Source organism: Myxine glutinosa, chromosome 5 (assembly GCF_964187855.1).
Source record: "Myxine glutinosa chromosome 5, kmMyxGlut1.1, whole genome shotgun sequence".
NCBI classification, from domain to species: Eukaryota; Metazoa; Chordata; class Myxini; order Myxiniformes; family Myxinidae; genus Myxine; species Myxine glutinosa.
In genome coordinates, this window is record NC_136265.1 from 103,566,781 (window position 1) to 103,588,285 (window position 21,505).

At 45.2% G+C, this 21,505-nt stretch overlaps 1 protein-coding gene across 1 annotated transcript in view; it reads left to right on the forward strand.

Moving 5' to 3' along the window:
* The window catches only part of LOC137413693 (uncharacterized), a 32,645-nt gene extending 16,363 nt beyond the window's left edge, over positions 1 to 16,282 (forward strand). The window contains exons 3-4 of the mRNA XM_078778457.1: positions 94 to 237; positions 15,003 to 16,282. Of these exons, the coding sequence (XP_078634583.1) occupies positions 94 to 237; positions 15,003 to 16,174 (1,316 nt within the window). The 3' untranslated portion in view covers positions 16,175 to 16,282. The remainder of the gene's footprint in view (positions 1 to 93; positions 238 to 15,002) is intronic.
* Positions 16,283 to 21,505: the final 5,223 nt, after the last annotated feature.

The following is a 21,505-nucleotide window of genomic DNA, read 5'->3' on the forward strand; positions in this document are numbered from 1 at the left end:
ACCTCAACAATCCTCCTGTTATAGTTCAATGTGAATAACATTGATACAAATGCATTCAGGAGTAAAAATAACTACCTGTTTTATGGTTTGCAGGTGATGCTCACCTGGTTAAGTCCCAAAAATTCAAAAGTTCCTTTCTTCAGACTTCCCAGGATGCTTTGAACAATGAGCGTGTAAAGCTGGAAGTACGTGATTCTCCTCCCAGGGAGTCCAGCAAAGCTGCTCAGCTGCTCGAAGGTAAGCCGAGCTTCATCAAGAACACGTCATATTGTTTACTTGTTTCACTTGTTCTTTGGATAACAAAATGACTTCAAATCCCTCCACAATTACAAATCCATTTGAATGATTTTCACCCAAGTGGAGTTGTTTGTGTGATCGAGACATGTACAGTCACGTCAAAAAGTAAGTACAGTACACCCCATGTAAAGATTTGACTTTTTCAACATATTTCAACATACAGCTATTTGATCTTCATTTCAACAATATTGATAGATAAAGGTGATATAATACAACAAATATCATGAAATATTTACATTTTGTAGTCGATTGTATAATTTAAATAAACATAAATGCAAATTTTGCATGTGGAAAAAGTAAGTACACCCCAACATTTATCACCACTTCAAATACCTAAAATTAGAATCAGGTGCACCAGCTCAGGTGCAAATGATTAGAACATCGTTAGAGAGGATCTTGGAGGAACCCGTCTTATTTAAACCTCAGACATTTCGTTTGGTTAGCACTTTGTTGTTGAAGTGTGTGGCGTCACCATGCCTAGATCAAAAGAGCTCTCTGAGGCCTTCAAAAAGAAGGTTATGGGTGCCTACGAGTCTGGGAAGGGATTTAAAAAGATCTCCAAACAATTTGAAATCAATCATACGACTGTCCGGAAGATCATCTACAAGTGGAGAAGATTCCAAACAACTGCCAACTTGTTCAGGCCAGGCCGCCCCAGCAAGTTCAGCCCGAGAGCAGACCGCAATATGCTGAAAGAAGTCTCCAAGAACCCCCAGAATGTCATCACGGGACCTACAGGTAGCTCTTGCCACTGTTGATGTCAAAGTGCACGAGTCTACCATTAGAAAGAGGCTGCACAAATTTGATCTACATGGGAGGTGTGCCAGGAGGAAACCTATGCTGTCCAGAAAGAACATCAGGGCATGACGAAAGTTTGCCAATGAACACCTCGGCAAAGACCAGCACTTCTGAAACAATGTGCTCTGGACAGATGAGTCAAAGGTAGAGCGATTTGGCCACAGTACCAGAAGACATGTTTGGCGAAAACCAAAGACAGCATTTGACCACAAGAACCTGATACCAACTGTAAAGCATGGTGGTGGAAATATTATGGTTTGGGGCAGCTTTGCTGCATCAGGGCCTGGGCAGCTCACCATCATATAATCCACTATGAATTCCTCATTGTACCAGAGGGTGCTTGAGGATAATGTGAGGCCATCTGTCGGAAAGTTGAAGCTCAACCGAAGGTGGACCTTGCAACATGACAATGACCCTAAACATACCAGTAAATCCACCAAGGAATGGCTGAAAAGAAAGAAATGGAGGGTTCTGGAATGGCTGTCAAAGCCGGGATCTAAATCCCATTGAGATGTTGTGGGGGGATTTGAAACGAGCTGTGCATGCAAGAAAGCCCTCAAACATCGCACAGCTGAAAGAATTCTGCATGGAGGAGTGGGCAAAAATTTCTCTCAGTCGATGTCAGAGACTGGTAGACAGTAATAAGAAACGCCTACTTGAGGTTTTTTTTTTTTTTTTTTTTTTTTTTTTTTGTATACAGAATCGAGGCTCGTGAAAGAGCTAACATTTATTTCGCAAACAAATCAACCAGACAAACAAAATATATAAAAAGAGGGAGTGGAAGACAAGATGGGGAGAGAAGGGGAGGCACACAAACACAACATTTGAGAGCAGGGAGATGTGTGGGAGGGAGAGGGCTTGGGGGGAGGAGGCGTGGGAAGGGGGGGGGGGGGGGGACCAAGGGGTTGTTTCTGCCAAAGGGGGTAATACCACCTATTAGGACCAAGTGGGACCAAGGGGTTGTTTCTGCCAAAGGGGGCAATACCACCTATTAGAGGCAAGGGTGTACTTACTTTTTCCACATGCGAAATTTGCATTTATGTTTATTTAAATTATACAATGGACTTCAAAATGTAAATGTTTCATGATATTTGTTATATTATATCACCTTTATCTATCAATATTGTTGAAATGAAGATCAACTAGCTGTATGTTGAAATATGTTGGAAAAGTCAAAACTTTACATGGGGTGTACTTACTTTTTCACGTGACTGTATATCGGATGCATTTCAAATACCCAGAAAGAATTTTGAACTTTGTGTTTCTGGCCTTTGCTAAGGGTTTATTTGACACATGAATCCAAAGTTTGAAACATCTGAGTTTCACCAATGCATGGCACGCTGTGGAAATAGTGTTGGAAATCAATTGAGATTACGTTGATTCATCAAGTTTGAAAGACATGTAAATGACTTTCTAATCATTTGATATGAGATGCGTATTCAAGATTGTTTCATCACATCGGACAAGTCTGTCACAGTCAATTCAAAAACTTGTGACCGAGTTCCTCATTGTTAAACTCACTTACATGTCTTGCGGAATTGTGTTCTGTAACCCAGTTACGTGATAATCTTGAACACATCTACGATCTGCTCGTTCCTCAACTGCAATGCAGTAAACCTGGACACTTTCCTCCAACATCTTAGATCAGTTTTTATGGGCTGAAATTGAAAATCCACGATATTTTGGGTGGGTAATCCTCGGACCCCCTGGAGTAAAATAGGCCATATTGTTTTTCCAAGTTTTCCAATTTTCCCAAACACGATGGAATAATATTTATTTTTTGCGGTACCGTTTTTGCGGTACCTTCGAACGGACAGACGGACAGACAGACGGACGGACATTTGGTGACTTATAGTAAGATTGGTCACAGTTTTGACCTCACTGTTTTTCTGGAAAACCGTTGTCATTTCATTGGCCATCTGATAGAACTTAACAATCCCTCTGTTTTTTTTGTTTTTTTTGTATACAAGATCGAGGCTCAGAAAGCTAACATTACTCACAAAAAAAAAATGGACACATAAAACATAAAATAAAGGGAGCGGGAGACAAGATGGGGAGAGAAAGGGATGCACACAAGCACAACATTTGAGAGCAGGGACATCGGGAGAACTGTGGGAGGGAGAGGGCTTAGGGGGAGTAGGCATGGGAAGGGGGAGTGGGAGGGCGTGGGGGGTGGGGGAGGTATAAAGCACCTAGACACTGCTAGGACTTCCAGGAAAGAAGTCGGTATTTCAAAAAAGTTGATCTGGGGTGAATTAACGGGGGTAGAAAAGATCAAGGTTTTGGATGGGGGAAGACAAGAGATGGCGGTGAACAGCTGTTTTAAAGACCTGGACGGAGTGAAGAGAGTGAGGGAGTTTGTTCCAGAGGTGGGAGAAAAGAGGAATGAAAGAGTGAAGGTGAGCAGAGAATCTTGATTTTGGCAATTTCACCAGAAGAGGGTTGCTGCAGATCTTGTGCGACCTGTAGGAATATTTGGGGCACAGAACACAGACAAAGCTGGGGGAGCTAGGCCGGAGAGGAGTCGGTAGAAGACAGAAAGACCACCAACCTGCCTGGGGTGAGCGAGTGAAATGCTCTCGGAGTTAGCTTCATCGCGGGAGATTCCAATGATTCTGAAAGCTTTCGTTTCAACAGCGTGAAGCCGAGCTAGGTGTGAGACAGGAGCACTGGCCCAGAGGGGAGAACAGTATTCCATTGAGCTGCGGATGAAAGCCTTGTATGTGGTGAGGAGCTCAAGTGTGCCAAGGAAGGACTTTGCACGATGGAGGATGCCCAGTTGGTGACGGGCTTTGGAGGCCAGCTTGGAAATCTGGTTTTCCCAGGAAATATCATGGCAGATAGTGAGATGCAAAAGCTTGAGTGACAGAACTTCTTGGAGAGGATTGTTGAAAAAGGAGATGGGAGGGTTGTCCAGTCGGACTTTTCGGAGAGACAAAGTGAGAGTGTGAGATTTGTGAGGATTGAAAGACATGTTCCACTTGTTTGACCAGTCTGTGATTTTGTCCAGGTCTGCAGAGAGTTAGGATGCTGCAGACTGCCGATCTGAGGGTTGAGGTATAAAGTGACAGAGAGTGGAGTCATCAGCAAGTTCCTTGGGGAGATCCAGCCTGAACAGGAAGGGGAGATGAGAGATATCCATTCAGGGCCACACGTTGACTACTAACAGAACGGAAGTAGGCAAGCCATGCGTGGAGATTTCCATGGATACCATAGGAGGAGAGTTTGGTGAGCAGTGCGGGGTGCCAGACCGTATCGAAGGCACGTGATATGTCAAGGGAGACGGTTCTGATTTCCTATTTGGCATTGAGGACCTTCATCCATTGTTGAGACAGCAGAAGCAGTATGTCCAGAGTTGAGTGAACTGGTCTGAAACCAAATTTATGATCGGAGATCAAGCCATTGGAGAAGAGGAAGGATTTGATATCCGAAGCAATGATGGATTCCATGGCTTTGCTGAGAATTGGGAGCAGGCTGATTGGTCTGTAGTTGCAAGGATCTGTTTTTGCACCTTTTTTGTGTAAAGCGGTAATGATGGCTGATTTTCAAGCTGATGGCAGATGACCTTGAGCAAAAGAGAGGGTGAAGAGAACAAAGAGAGGGTGAATAGAACAAAGAGGGTGTGAAGGAGCGGCAGAGCAGGATTTTAGGACCCGTGGGCTGATACACTCTGGTCCAGTTTCAGAATCAGAGTCGAGGATTGACAGAAACTTCTCCACCTTGTCAGGAGAGAAGGACACAGAGTCCAGGAGCAGTTGGTTATGACTGGGTACGGTGGGTGCAGAGAGAGACGCGTTTGGGACACAAGATCTTGAGGCAAACACAGAGTTGTCATTCTGCTTTTTCATTCAGAAACAGATTTGATCAGATGCTACCAGGATTTGGAAGAGGGAGACAGGTTTGAGAGTTCATTTTTGAGAGTGTAGAGATAGTGTTTCCTGGCTCTCCTGAGGGTGGACACACACTTGTTCCGGGCTTTGTGAAAGGAAATGATATTTCCTTCCGTTGGATTTGCTTTCCAGGAGGCGAAGGCAAGTTGTTTCAGGGCAACTGCCTCACCACAACATTCCGTGTACCATGGACGGGAGGAAGGGTATGACAACTGAAGACGAGATGGGATAAATCTGTGCATGAGAGAGAGCAATTTACTTTGGAAGAATTCCCAGGAAGAGTTGATTTCAGAGGCAGTGGAGATGCGAGACCAGTCCAGATGATTGACGGCTGCTTAAAGACCGTTCCAGTCAGCCTGAGTGAAATGCCAGACTCGTCGGCACTGAGGAGGCTCTCTGAGAATGGCCAGAGAGATGTCCACTTTAACATGCATGTGGTCAGATGAACCGATTGGAGCATAAGAAGAGCAGCAGACATTTGCAGGGAAGTTTATCATAACCAGGTCTATAAGGGAATAAGCTCCGTTGACTGAGATCCAGGTCGGCAAATTGACAGATTGTGTCAGTCCCAGTTGGTCGCAGAAGGCCTTTGCTGAGGTGCCATGGCTGGTGTTACGGGGTCCTCCCCTATCACCTGGTCTCGGTAAACCTCCGGACCCCGAGAGGGTCCCCGGCAGAAAAATATGTTATCCTTTGTTGAAATTAATCAATAATGAAACTCTCAATGAAACCATCAAATGAAACAATTAAATCAATAATGAAACCACACCAAGGGTTATGAACAAATATAATATTAAAAGCACACCAAAAAGCACCCTACAACAAAGGGGCAATCAACCCTGCGATCCAATCTTAAGATGGTACCCCAGCTCAGACTCACGGCACCCCCAGGGACTGGAGCAGAGCCCTTCTCAATGTCTCCAAAACACAACGGTGCTCCCGGCGTAGAGGCGATGGCGATGAGGCGGGAACGGAGATGTAGGTAAGGCGGGGACCGTCACGTGGTCCCAGCCAACCGCAATTGGCGGTGGAAAGAGGAATCCCCAAATACGCTATCCAAACGTGCACCGACACCGTGTAGTCGCAAACCGCACCGTATTCTTCAAAGGCCGCTGTCGCGCACCCACATCTTCAGCAAACCACCGGAGGGCTGGACCAGCGGATGTGACTAATCAAGGGTCCGTGAACGACGCGTGAGGTCCCCAAAATGGCGGTATCTTCTTCCTCGGGTCGCAGCCGCTAGGCGAAGATTCTCCGGAATCTCCTACCTGTACCTGGCTTCACAGGCTTTTCCACGACACCAGCGGTATCAACGATCGCACGAGATTCCTTTCCAGGACTCAAAGTTCCCTCTCCATGGACGCTCGACCAAGCTGGGTGCGGAGCTGTTCCCCCAACACCTCCTTTTTTTTTTCGCCTTGCACGCTCTTCTTCCTCGCTCCCTTTTGCCTTCCGGGTCACCATCCGATTTCCGGCCACATTTTACCAGGAGCGCTTTTAAACCTTTTAACCACAATAACCCTTACTGAGAACCAACAATAAGAATAATACCAACAATAATTAGGGCCGAATCCGTAACACTTCCCCCCCATCAAGAAAGAAAGTTTGAACACAGCGAAAACTTTCTTTGTCGGCAAATTCTTGAAACCAACACAAGCAAACAATGTTTCCCCAAAAATAAAGCAACAACTTCGAACAACTTACAGAGATTTCCAAAGTTAATTCACTGGCCAAAGCATCAGCAACGACATTGTCCCTGCCCTTTACATGTTCAATTTCCAAGTTACCCCTGCAAAGCCAAACTCCCTCTCATCGACCTCTGATTTTTACTTTTAGTTTCTTTTGAATGAAGGTTAAGGGGTTGATCAAAAATCCAAAGTCAAGCAACTCGATAGCACTTTCACTGGGAGGCCAAGCTGAGGGCCAGGTTCCATGGTGGTTGGGTGGTGAGGCCTGGACATTTTCACTACATGGACGCCTTTCGGAACGTGGAGTTCACGGTTAGTCCGTGTAGGAAAGTTCACTACATGGACGCCTTTAGGAACGTGGCGTTCACGGTTAATCCATGTCGGAATCTTGGCTCGGCTGCTCCGCAGCATTCAGTGCTTCCACTCTTTCTAGCTTTCCTCACAATCACGGTTGGACCACTTGTCACTGTAGTCACATGAATGGCCGTCTCCTTCTCGGCCACTGCTCTGATATAATCCTTCCTTCGGGAGCTGCCATAACTCTGGAAGCCTCCATAATAATATCGATTGCGGCCACCACCACCACTACTCCGTGGTCCTCCTCTGTAGCCCCCTCGACCCCAAGGAAATGCCTTCCCTACTGTGATGGTCCGACCATCCAACTCCTTGCTATTCAGATCCTTTTCTGCAACTCTGGCGTCCTTTGAGTTTTCAAACATGACAAAGCCAAACCCTCTTGACTTTTGTGTTTCCCTGTCTTTTATCAGCAGCACTTCCAGAAGCGGTCCATATTTGCTGAAAGCAGACTCCAGAACCTCTTCCTTTGTTTTGAAGTTCAGTCCCCATACAAAGAGCTTGCCAATATTGCCTCCATCCCTGACGTGCGTGTGCCGACACCTGGTCTCCGGGTATTTCCTCTTCTCTTCAGGGCGCTTCCTACTCGGCTTTTCAGCAAACATCGGGTTACCAGAAACTTGGCCACCGGCCAAATCATTCCCGATAACAAAAGATACTCCTTCTACAGGAAGAGTGGCTTGTAAACCGACGGTGACCCGTCCTGACACCAAATCAGACTCCAAATGGATGACATGAAGTGGAGCACTAACACAGCCACCAATCCCCTGTAAACGAACACTATCCCCAGTTGCCGTCTCCTCGGACAATGGCAAGATGCCTTCAAGCATTAAAGATTGATGTGCTCCTGTGTCTCTCAATATCCTAACAGGTCTCCGGTTAGTCGAGTCTCCATCCAGTGACAAAAACCCCTCTGAAATAAATGGTTGGTAACCCTTTTGAGGGCGATTTCTCACAATGGCCATTGCATTTGGAGTCGTACTAGTCGAACTCCGCTCCTGATTTCCCTTTCCCAGAGCATAACAGTTGGACATCAAGTGTCCAGGTTTATGGCAAAAAGTGCAAGTAGGCCCGGAGGAGAACCTCGTGGTCTGCCAAGGCATGGGGGCGGCGGTCTGCCTCGAGCCCCCCGGACGATAGGTCTGTCTTGGAACCGCAGTCTTCTGATTTCTAGAAGTCGTGGTGTCAGAGTGGTCCTCATTTTCATCTCGAGGCCGCCCCCATGGATTTTCATTCTCCACCCCTGATGTACCATAGCTCCCCTGGCTAGGTCTGGGCGAGAAGTTCGGTTTGTGGAACCCCATCCTGTGTGTTAAGGCATTGTCATCTGCCATGGTTGCTGCCTCATACAACTTTGGTACTTTCCTTTCCTCCAGATGTACTTTAATGTCCTCGTGGACACACTGTTGGAATTCCTCCACCAGGATCAATTGTCGCAATAGTTCGAAGTCTTTCCCCACTCCTTTTGAATCACACCACCTATCAAACATGGTTTCTTTCAATCTGGCAAACTCCACATGGGTCTCACTCTCCCTCCTCCTGGCATTCCGGAATTTTTGCCGGTAAGCTTCCGGGACCAATTCATAGGCTTTGAGAATGTGTTTCTTCAATACCTCGTAAACTGCACATTGGTCAATCGGTAAAGCCGAATAAATCTCTTGAGCTTTACCCACCAGAACACTTTGCACTAGTATTGACCAGTACCCCTCAGGCCAGTTTAACAGTCGAGCCACTTTCTCAAAGTGTGGAAAAAACTTGGTTACCTCCTTTTCATTGAAGTGTGGAACCAGCCTCACATGTCTGCCAACATCCCAGGTGTTCTGACTAGGTGTCGAACCAGTCGGCATGGATGGTACCTCTCCCCGTTCTTTCATTACATCCAGCTCCTTGAGTTAAATTTCCTGCTGAAGGGCCATTTCACGATCCCTTAACTCCCTTTCGGCTTTTCTCTCCTCTGTTTTTTTTTTCTCTAACCTTTCCTGGAGTTCTCGTTCCACTCTCCTTTCCTCTGCTTGTTTCTCTTCTCTTCTCTCTTCTGCTTTCCTTTCCTCTGCTTTTAATCTTTCCTGGAGTTCTCGTTCCTCTGCTTTTAATCTTTCCTGGAGTTCTCGTTCCACTCTCCTTTCCTCTGCTTTTTTGTCTTCCAACCTTTCCTGGAGTACTCTTTCCTGTTCTGCTCTTTCCTTTTCTGCTTTCCTTTCCTCTGCTTTTTCCCTTTCCTGGCTCTGTAATTGCATCTCCAGTTTACGGAGCTCCACATTTTCTTGCTCTTCTGGTAACCAATCCCAGGCTACCTCTTCCCATGTTTCTAATCCCACCATAGATTGTATCACCACTGTCTGCAACTCTGCCTTCTTCATATTAGTTCGGACCTCCAAGCTAAAATGTTTGGCCAATTTCAAGAGGTCCGTTTTACTAACGCTCTGAACTGTGCTTCACAAGGGGTCACTGTAAACTTCTCAGCATCAAACTCCATGGTGACTACTGTTAACACCTGTTAACCTTCACACAAGAAAAAAAAAAAAATGTTTTGTTTGTTTTTGGAAACATTTGGGAATGTTGGAAAAAGTTCCAAATTTGGGAATTCTGGGAATGTTAGGGAATTCTTTCCCGGAATAAATTTAGGAAATTTTAGATCCCGGACGCAGACCCAATTTCGAGCCCACGAGTCAATTGGACGAGCCCCCAATTTCTGTTACGGGGTCCTCCCCTATCCCCAGGTCTCGGTAAACCTCCGAACCCCAAGAGGGTCCCCGGCAGAAAAATATGTCATCAGTTGTTGAAATTAATCAATAATGAAACTCTCAATTAAACCATCAAATGAAACAATTAAATCGATAATGAAACCACACCAAGGGTTATGAACAAATATTATGTTAAAAGCACACCAAAAAGCACCCTACAACAAAGGGGCAATCACCCCTGCAATCCAATCTTAACATGGTACCCCAGCTCAGACTCACGGCACCCCCAGGGACTGGAGCAGAGCCCTTCTCAATGTCTCCAGCACACAACGGTGCTCCCGGCATAGAGGCGATGGCGATGAGGCGGGAACGGAGATGTAGGTAAGGCGGGGACCGTCACGTGGTCCCAGCCAACCCCAATTGGCGGTGGAAAGAGAAATCCCCAAAGACGCTATCCAAACGTGCACCTACACCGTGTAGTCGCGAACCGCACCGTATTCTTCAAAGGCCGCTGTCGCGCACCCACATCCTCGGCAAACCACCGGAGGGCTGGACCAGCGGACGCGACTAATCAAGGGTCCGCGAACGACGCGCGAGGTCCCCAAAATGGCGGTATCTTCTTCCTCGGGTCGCAGCCGCTAGGCGAAGATTCTCCGGAATCTCCCACCTGTACCTGGCTTCACAGGCTTTTCCACGACACCAGCGGTATCAACACGATCGCACGAGATTCCTTTCCAGGACTCAAAGTTCCCTCTCCATGGACGCTCGACCAAGCTGGGTGCGGAGCTGTTCCCCAACACCTCCTTTTTTTTTTCGCCTTGCACGCTCTTCTTCCTCGCTCCCTTTTGCCTTCCGGGTCACCATCCGATTTCCGGCCACATTTTACCAGGAGCGCTTTTAAACCTTTTAACCACAATAACCCTTACTGAGAACCAACAATAAGAATAATACCAACAATAATTCTGGCCGAATCCGTAACACTGGGGAGAGAGGAACCCACACCCAGCCAGCTGGCATTATGACAGCTGAAATCACCACAGATGAGGAAGCGAGAGTTGGGATGAGTAGATGGAAGTTGGTCCATGATATCAGACAGCGAGATGTAGATGGAGTCATCACTGTTTGGTGGACGGTACAACACACATATGAACAAAAGGTGGTAGTGAAGGTGAAGCCGTAGCCAGAGGTACTCCTGGGGGTGAGGTGGAGAGAGGGCAGTGCAGGGTGAGTGAGGAAAAGTTTTTGATAAAGATCATAACCCCACCTCCAGGACTCAGGTCTGGTCTATCATACCAGAGGAGGGAGTAACCAGGTAGAGATATTAACGAATCAGAGACATCTTGAAGGAGAAATGTTTCTGTTAAGCAGATCAAGTCTGGTTTGTCAGAAGCAACCTGTATGGAGAGATCAATCAGGTTTGAGCGAAGGCCCTGGATGTTTGAGGTCCATACCGTTAAAGAAGAGGAAGGGGGAGCATCGGATACAGGACAGGGGAGGGGACGGGTAGGGTAAGATGAGGAAGAGGAGGAGGAGGTTGGCGGAGAGCTGTTGATAGTGTGTCGGAAATTTCAGAAGAGCGAGGAGAAAGGGAAGGATGAGGAGGACAAAAGGTTTGATGGTGATTGGATGAGGCACAGTGATGTATTGTTTGAGGGGGTGGGGGCGGAGCGAGGACGAAGGTTGGAGGAGATGGAGGTAAGAGTTGGTAGGGGGAGGAAGCGGGGAGGACACTTTGAGGAGAAAATTTCTTCCAAAAAATTGTTGAAATAAAAAAATATTTTGGTATCTACATATGTATTTCTTTGGTTTTCAGTGGAACAAAACAAAAAAAGCTGAAAAAATTACTAAACCTTAGCTTATTCAGCACAGAAATCCTAAAATGGCCCGGACAATATTATTGACACCTTTAAGAAGTTGTTAGAAATAATTAGATTTAAAGCAGGCGATTCTCCTTTACTCTGGAATTGAACTCACCTATGGTGAGTTGCAGGTGCTTGCAATATAAAAATCACTCATTCGTCCAGTTTGAATGGAGAAAAGGAATCATTCTGCTGTTTTGTGTCACTGTGTGTACCGCAATGAGCAGGGAGAAAAGAAATAAAACCATAGAATTGTCAGAGGAGGTCAGACACAGATTGTAGCCAAGCATGGACAATCTCAAGGCTACAAGTCCATCTCCAGAGACCTTGATGTTCCTGTGTCCACTGTACGCAATGTTATCAGGAAGTTTAAGGCCCATGGCATTGTAGCCAACCTCCCTGGACGTGGCCGCAAGAGAAAACTTGACTGAAGATTGCAGCGAAGGATGGTTCGAATGGTGGAGAAAGCACCTCGATCAACTGCCACAAGATAAAACTTGTGGTGGTTAAATTGAATTGAAATTGATCAAAACTTGTGCAATTCGATTGGTGGCACAGAAATCCAGTTCAAGTGGTTGTTTACTTCCAAGCTTGCTTGAAAACACTCCCGTGCATGCCGGGTGGATAAGACACAGGGGAAAGGAGGGGGGAATCTCTCCCGGTGACTTTGAAATGGGATGGGCCTTCCCCCCTGTCCTGCACACCAGAGGCCACTTGCCTGTTTGTAAAGGGAAAGATGTGGGTTTTTCAAGTGAATATTGTAATAATCTATATAAATCTTATAATCATGAAGACATCAGTATTTAGCACGTACATTGACCACACTTACATTCTATGTGTAAGCTTGAATAAGGGAGGACCTATTCACGTTAACAGTTGCGTTTTCATAATTAGATATATCGCGCCATTTATATGAAAAACATCAGACGAAGCAAGGACATAAGCTGAGAAAGTTCCTTTTCATCTTCGGCTAAGAAAATGAAATAAACCTACAAAGTTTATACTGGTTTACCAACTGTGAAGCCTTGCTGTGTAAATATATTGTCACGTTTCTGGCGATTTAAAATCTTTCCAAGGAACGGATTGCCGAACAAGCTGTTTTTTTTTTGTTTTTTTTGGTATGCAAGATCGAGGCTCGTGAAAGAGCTAACATCGCAAAAAAAGTCAAACCGACACATAAAACACAAAATAAGGGGAGCGGTAGACAAGATGGGGAGAGAGGGGGAAGGGAGAGCAGGGACAAACACATCATTTGAGAGCAGGGACATCGAGAGAAATGTGGGAGGAAGAGGGCTTGGGGGGAGGTGGGAGAGGTATAAAACATATGGACACTGCAAGGACGTCCAGGAAAGAAGTTGGAATTTCAAAAAAGTGTATCTGGGGTGAATTAGCGGGGGTAGAAAAGATCAAGGTTTTGGATGGGGGAAGATAAGAGATGGTGGTGAACAGCTGTTTCAAAGAACTGGAGGGAGGAGTAGGATTGAAGGGAGTGGGAGAGTTTGTTCCAGAGGCGGGAGAAAAGGGGAATGAAAGAGTGAAGGTGAGCAGAGAGCCTAGATTTTGGCAATTTAACCATAAGAGGGTTGCTGGCAGATCTTGTGCGACCTGTCGGAATATTTGGGGGACAGAGCACAGAGAGAGCTGGGGGAGCAAGGCCGGAGAGGAGTCAGTAGAAGACAGAAAGACCACCAACCTGCCTGCGGTGAGTGGGTGGAAGGCCCTCGGACTTAGCTTCATTGCAGGAGATTCCAATCATTCTGAAAGCTTTGGTTTCAACAGCATGAAGCCGGCTTGGTGTGAGGCACTTCAAAGCGTTCAGTTCAATATGTTGCGGAGTTAATACACGCGGCGGGGAGAAAGAGGAGGAGAATGAGGGGGAGGAGGATGCTGCTGAAGAGGACTTACCTGCATGGATCCCACCAGCAGTCTCCAAACCCTGCAATAAATAAACTCAACTCAATAAACCGAGGCGAGATTAAAATGTACAAAAATGCCGGCTTTATTAATGAGATGCCGGTCACAAAGAAAAATACGATAAAACTAAAACTCCTAAATGGGACGTCGCCACAAACAGACTTGAAATGTGGACAAAGGGAAAGATAACTGAAAATAATGTGTGTGTGTGGGTGCACTTAACTCTTATCACTGGTGGGGTCTCGTCAGGAATCGTTCAGGCCCTGGCCTGGGCGCGCAGTCTGGACGCGGCTAGGGTGTTGGCGGGAAATCCGCTCGCTCCTGCGCTGCCTGACCTCCATACGCCCTCGTTCACTCACCCGCGCCCGCTAGCGCGCAACAGGCCTTCTGCGCAAATTGAACGGGCTGCGTGCAGCTCGCTCCTCCAGCCATGCCTGTCTTCATTGTCTTTGGTGGGAAACTGCAGTCCTTGGTCCGCGGCTCTGCCTCTGCACATCTGCAAGTGGTGTCTCCGAACACGGTCGGTCCGATCGCTTCCTGGAGCCCGTCGTCCAAGCACAATCGTTTGCTTTATTGTCCAGAACGAGAGGGATCAATGCTGACTGCCGCGATCCAGACCAGACCAGACACAAAGAGCAGAGAGCAGAGAGAAGCGAAGAAGAAGATAGAAGCGAAGAAGAAGAGAACGAAATGTCCACTAGCGCGTTCTTTTATCACCCAGACTCTTATGTCATTTGTTTAAGTATCACTCAGCCAATCAGCGAGTTGCTTTTTACCAGTCCTGTCGATCAAGAACCCTGGCCAATCACTGTTCCTCGGGGCATGGCCTCGGCCTGCCCATCCTGTGTGTGCCTCCAAAGTCAGGGTTGTCAGTGGTAGGGCTTAACTTCCTGGCTTCCGGTATGTTTTATTATTGAGAGCCATTAAATGCGTGATTCTAACTCGTGTCTAATGCGGTGCCATAAGGGACATAGGGATAAATCGCAGAGGGAACCACATACAAGGGATTAATTAACATAATCCCTGAGCTAATTAAAATACCGTTTTTCATCACTGTGGGGTATTTCATCACATATTGGGCCAGTAACCCTTTATCCCACATCTCCTTTTTGGACATTGCAGAGGCAAAAGCTCTGAAAATTTTTCTACATTGCCAGACGGGTTGAACAATGGATGTATTTCACGGAATGTTGATCGAAGTGTGCTGCTTGCCATATGAAGCAAGGATAAGGTGACGTTTCAGGCAGTAACTCTTAGCCGAAGTAAACTTTTTCCTTGCCATATATTGTCCATAAAAATTGAATACCTTCTGTTGAGGTAGCTTGTTTGTGCTCAGAAAATGTCTGATCCATTTGGGCAGGTCCAAAATTCTTCCATTGTTGAATGCTTAATCTGGAGTGACTCTTGAATGGAAGACAGAATTATGGGCAACATTCAATCCAAATTGAGTGAAATACTTGTTGACTATGCTACATTTTCAAAGTTGGAATGATTGTTTGATGCTTTTTTGCTTTACAGACAAACAACAGAAACTCGTTTGTTGTTGCAAGTGTTCCCAGTTCTTTGACCTGGAAGTTTTCAATCCACACATGCCCCGGAACGCTTGTCAAGAAACTGTGTCCACCTACCACACTTGCATGAGTTGCACAGAGACCATCAAGAATAACCAACGAAGTGAGAGACCACACAAGTACAACATCGCAAATGGAGACCAACACAAGAAGGCACACAAGTGCTCAATCTGCAGCAAGACTTTTGCTTTTATCTCGCAATTGAAAATACATCAAATAATACACACGGATGTGAAGCTGTTCAATTGCTCTATCTGCATGAAGGCGTTTCGTAGTTCTTCACATTTAAATCTTCATCAAAGAATACACATGGCTGAGAAGCCGTACAAGTGCTCTATCTGCAACAAAGCGTTTCGTCGTTCTTCACATTTATGTGAACATCAAAGAACGCACACGGGTGAGAAACCGTACAAGTGCTCTCTCTGCATGAAGGCGTTTGCTCGTTCATCATGTTTAAATGTTCATCAACGAATACACATGGGTGAGAAGCCGAACAAGTGCTCTATCTGCAACAAAGCGTTTCGTCGTTCTTCACATTTATGTGAACATCAAAGAACGCAGACGGGTGAGAAACCATTCAAGTGCTCTCTCTGCATGAAGGCGTTTGCTCGTTCATCATGTTTAAATATTCATCAACGAATACACATGGCTGAGAAGCCGTACAAGTGCTCTATCTGCAACAAAGCGTTTCGTCGTTCTTCACATTTATGTGAACATCAAAGAACGCACACGGGTGAGAAACCATTCAAGTGCTCTCTCTGCATGAAGGCGTTTGCTCGTTCATCATGTTTAAATATTCATCAACGAATACACATGGGTGAGAAGTCGAAGAAGTGTACGATCTGCATGAAGGTGTTTGCTCGTTCATCATGTTTAAATGTTCATCAAAGAACACACACGGGTGAGAAGCCGTACAAGTGCTCTATCTGCATGAAGGCCTTCACTTGTTCTTCACATTTAAATGTTCATCAAAGATCACACACCGGTGAGAAGCCATACAAGTGTTCTGTGTGCAATAAAGTGTTTGCTCATTCATCAACTTTACATAATCATCAAAAATTACACACTGGAGAGAAAAAAAACTTGAGCATGAAGATGAAAAAAAAGAGCTTGACATAATAGAGATTGAGCAGGAAGGCTCATTTTTTTTTTCTTTTTTTTTTTTTGGCTACAGAATCGAGGCTCATGAAAGAGCTAACATTTATCACACAAACAAATCCAACAGACAAACAAAATATATAAAAAGCGGTAGACAAGATGGGGAGAGAAGGGGAAGCGCACAAGCACAACATTTGAGAGCAGGGACATCGGGAGATGTGTGGGAGGTAGAGGGCTTGGGGGGAGGAGGCGTGGGAAGCGGGAGGGGGGTGGGAGAAGTATAAAACACAAGGACACCAAGGACTTCCAGGAAAGAAGTTGGTATTTAAAAAAAGTGGATTTGGGGTGAAATTAGCGGGGGTAGAAAAGATCAAGGTTTTGGATGGGGGAAGATAAGAGATGGTGGTGAACGGCTGTTTTAAAGACCTGGATGGAGGAGTGGGATTGAAGAGAGTGAGGGAGTTTGTTCCAGAGGTGGGAGAAAAGAGGAATGAAGGAGTGAAGGTGAGCAGAGAGTCTTGATTTTGGCAGTTTAACCATAAGAGGGTTGCAGGCAGATCTTGTGCGACCTGCAGGAATATTTGGGGGACAGAGCTTTGAGAGAGCTGGGGGAGCAAGGCCGGAGAGGAGTCGGTAGAAGATGGAAAGACCCTCGGAGTTAGCTTCATCGCGGGAGATTCCAATGATTCTGAACGCTTTCGTTTCAACAGCGAAACATTGGAATGGCTAAGAAGAGGTCAAATTAATTGGGATGGAGAATGAGTCATCATAATGCCCAACACCAGGGACTACATTAATGGCTTCAAGAAAATGGCGGGATTGAGCTAATCGGACAAATGTGGGTTTTACAGGACCAGTTGCCTCCTTTTGGGATGTAAAAAAACAACTCATGTCAAAACAGTTGCACACAGAAAGACATGACAGCGTCTGTAGAGTAATCCATTGGCACATCTGTGAACATTTCAACATTCCCGTTGCAGAACAATCATGGACCAAATCCGATCCTTGAAAATGAACAAGTAGTGCTCACTCATAACAAGATGATCCCATCAAGTGTGGACATTGCAAACAAAGCATTGTGTCCGGGCATTAGTGCTCAAACACAAAAAGGAAAATACGGCATTGTTGATTGAGGTTTCGTTTCCCAATGACTGCAATAAATGCTTCAGAAACCAAGAAAATGCTCAAATACCAGGATCTGAAAAATGAGGTCAAGAGGACTTGGAAATTGAAGAAAGCTGAAATTGTACCAGTGATAGTCGGAGCAACAGGGATGATCAAGAAAACCCTAATGGAGTACTTAAAAATCATTCAGGGGAATATCACGACAAACGAGATTCAAGTGGAGGCTGTCAGAGGTTCAGTGCGGATTCTAACAAGAGTCCTTGGAACGAAGCTATGAGAATGAAGTTTCACAAGCTGATTCATAAATAATGATCCTTTACAGAAAAAGGAGGTGGAGATTTTGAGTTCTGGGAGAACTTCCTCACACCTCCTACAACCCACATATAGAGATAACGACCAACGAGAGAATTGCACAGATCAATGAATACGGCCACAATGATTGCAAAGAAGACCAAGGAAAAATACAAGATGAAATATCAACAAATATATATGCCGTCTACTGGAAAAACGATAGAAGAGCAGGAGGATTCAAAAAAGGAAGAGCTGAGACAGATTGGGAATTGACCAAAGTCACCATAACAAAAATGGCGGGACTGTGTCAATCGGACAAGTGTAGGTTTTGCAAGCTATAAAGAGAAAGCCACATCCTAAAAAATAGGACCAAGGGTCTTGAAGCTCACCAGATGAGAAGCAGCAGTCACTCAAACCCCCCGCAGACCCTCTCAGACCCTGATATTTTTAATGCCGTGAACAAACTTTGGTACATCATGGGCGATGAAGGTTGTGATCAAGTTTAATTGAAAGTGTGTGTGCATTTTCAGAAAAGAGCTCAAATACCTTTTTTTGGGGTGGGTCAAACACCAAGACCCCCTTAATCAATGTAGATTTTGATGCGGTCAATCGATGCCTTCCTTGGGCATCAGATATGAAGCTTGTGGTCAAGTTTCATTAAAACCCTGTGTTTGGTTCAAGCAATTATTACTGAAGTGTTTACGGACTCACGGACTCGAATAATTTTCAAAATAAATAATGCAAAACGAGCTCGTACGTAATAAAGGTTGGCATGACGAAGAGATATAAAGGTATGTCATGCCTTCGATAAGTGGAGGATAACTGTATTTAAAATATACAATTAATAAAATGAAGGGAAAGTGGTCCAAGAGCATTTTGCAGCGCCTAAAATTTGTAATTCATACAAAAGCATGAAGCCAACATTCCCCAATTTGTGATGCAGGAAATATTTAAACACATATTTTATTGTATTTATCCAGGCAACGCTGGGTACTTCAGATCGTTGTGTATAAATCTAGATATTTCAATAAGACTATTTTCATCAAGATTATTTGCATTGAACACAAAGTTTCAGTTTCCTTCTGTATCAGAAGAGAAAAAAATGCAAATTTTCTGAGACTTTTGCACAGCAGTATTCATTACATCCATACCTTGATGATGGGTCCCAGGATCCGCAGGATCAAAGCCAAACAAAGCAGGAGGCGGTGCCATAAGGGACATAGGGATAAATTGCAGAGGGAACCACATACAAGGGATTAATTAACATAATCCTTGAGCTAATTAAAATACCGTTTTTCATCACTGTGGGGTATTTCATCACATATTGGGCCAGTAACCCTTTATCCCACAAAGTTTGCCAACGGTTCTGCACACACCATTCATTAAATCATCATTCCACATACCTGTAAAAGAGAACATCTGTATGGATCATTTCAACTAACCATCTCAGCTCATCCACCAAGGACTTCGTACCACTTGTTACCAAACCATGGTATCTCCACGATCATATGAGAGTGAAGCAAACTACTGCATGTTCACATTTGAGCCTTTATTCGATGTTTCCACCCTCTGTTTTCAGTCATAATGTTCTTTTTTGTGTTGTGTAGGCCATAAGCGCTTCGTTTATGTTTATACGGGAAAAGCACCTCCACAATTCACATCAGGTCACGGCACCAGAACGTGTGTGAGAAGTCGAGGGAAGAATATTTCTTGTCTTGTGATTTTGCTTTGTCTTTCCCTCGTGGTTTGAGTCTGAAGGCGTTTTAGATAATCATGGTTCCCATTCTTCCTTGACTCATAGGTGGGTATGATCGGTTCGAAGGTGAGGGGTTTAATTATTGACAAGCAAATACAACGGGAATATTAATAGGGAAGAGGGAGAGAGGAGGGGTGGGAAAGCGAGGTTGGGGAAGGGAAGAGTGAGGATGGGTCTCGGAGGGTTGGGGGGGAAAGAAGGGTGGGAGCTAAGAAAGGGGGGGTGTAGAGGGAGGAAGAGGTGTAGAGGGAGGAAGGGGTGGAGAGGGAGGAAGGTAGGGGTGGGGGAGCGAGGAAGGGGGGGGAAAGCAAGGAATGGAGGGGGGGGGGGAGAGCGAGGAAGGGGGAGAGCAATCTCTCAGAACACTATACACTCCGGAGGGAGTGGTGCAAGGAGGGGGATGGGAGTGGGAGAGAAGAGGGAAAGAGAGGAGAAGGCAGCTGGCGGAAAACAACTTTTGAAACTCGCTCCTGCTGTTTAACACGAAACTGAAAGGGAGGAAGCCCGGGTTGTGCTCTTTTACCAAGCAGCTAGCTGGTGCTTGCCAAGCCAGCCGTTCCTTAATGGTTTTGAATGGAGTGCTTGCTCGAATGCTTTGACCACTTGGCGATCTCTCCACAAGAAACTTGGTAAATGAACACACACCCAATGTTCTTGAGACCCAACCATAGATCGACTGTAATCTATATACCCCAAAGAGGAATGACCCTTCTTGCCGCTCCCGTAGTGGGCGGGTGTACTGGTTTACACAAATACACAGTTTTCATTTATGAACTCCCTTTAAATTCCCTTAATTGTTTCATGCACATTTGAAAGCCACCAGCTTTCATAGTTTGGGAGTTATGGAGGAGACACACCGACACACACGCCGACACACACACTTATTACCTCCACCACCAAAGGTGGATGGAGATTAAATTTTCACCTCTGTCTGTCCGTTTGTGAACAAAATATCTCAAAAACTTGTGGACGGATTCGGACGAAATTTGGCAGAGATGTAGCATATGTGACACCGACGAAATGATTCGATTTTGGTGAAGATCCGGAAATCGAATTTTTAAAGTAATTCTTCACCATTGGGAGATATGGCCAAAACGATAAATAGCAGGATATCTCAAAATGTTGTGGACGCATTTGGACGAAACTTGGTGGACCGGTTGGGTGTGTGACAAGGACGATGCGATTCGATTTTGGTGAAGATCTGAATATGGATTCGGATATGAGAATTTTTTTTTTTTTTAAGTGATTCTTCATCTTTGAGTGATATGGCCAACAAGGCGGAGGTATGCTCTCTACTGAGTGCCGTTCTAGTTATTATAGATTTATTGTTTCTTATCGACTGTTATTTGCACTTGCTCATCCTGTTCCCTCACCGTGCCATTCTTGTCATTAAACCTGACTTGGTCTCGGGTGAATTCTCAATCGGGTGGACAATCAGTTATTTCACTGAAATAAAGAACGACAGAGGGTGACGTGCTCCCACCTGGGATTCCAGCATCAAACACCATAGGTCTGAACAGATTATAACGTCAAACATTCAACCCAAGAACAGATTTCTCTTCATTCTCAGGGAAGTGTTTGTGGAGGAATGAATGCTTCCGTACCTTGATAAAACATAATTGCGCTGAAAGTTTGTTGGAGATTTTGAGGAAGATGGAAAAAGTAAATCCCCAAACGTTCTGCAGGACAAAAACAGGTACATCACTTGTTAAATTTATTTCACACCAAACACACCAACACTTCTGAATGACTAAACACAAAACCCACAGCATTATTCAGTAATTTTACACCAAACTCACAATATTAGTCATGGGCAGGGCCCCGTGGAATTTCCATATCATGTAAAATACGACTTCAACTCCTCAACGCTGCCACACCCTCACAAGCACAAAGAGCTCAACCTCTGCCTGCTCACCCCAGGTCCTCCACCTCCAAACCCCAGGTCCTCACCCTTCCCCTCTCAACCCAAAGGCCTCAATCCTGTCTATCACAGCGATTTCTATTTTCTCCTCCGACCAAATAAAACTCTTCCATTTGTTATGGATTCGGCCCTAATGATTGTTGTTATGATTATTGTTGTTGGTTCCAAGTATTCTGGTGATGGTGGTTGAAGGGAAATGGTTATTATAGTTAAAACTTCCTCTTTATTATAGAAGTTACTTCTTATTATAGAAGTTGAC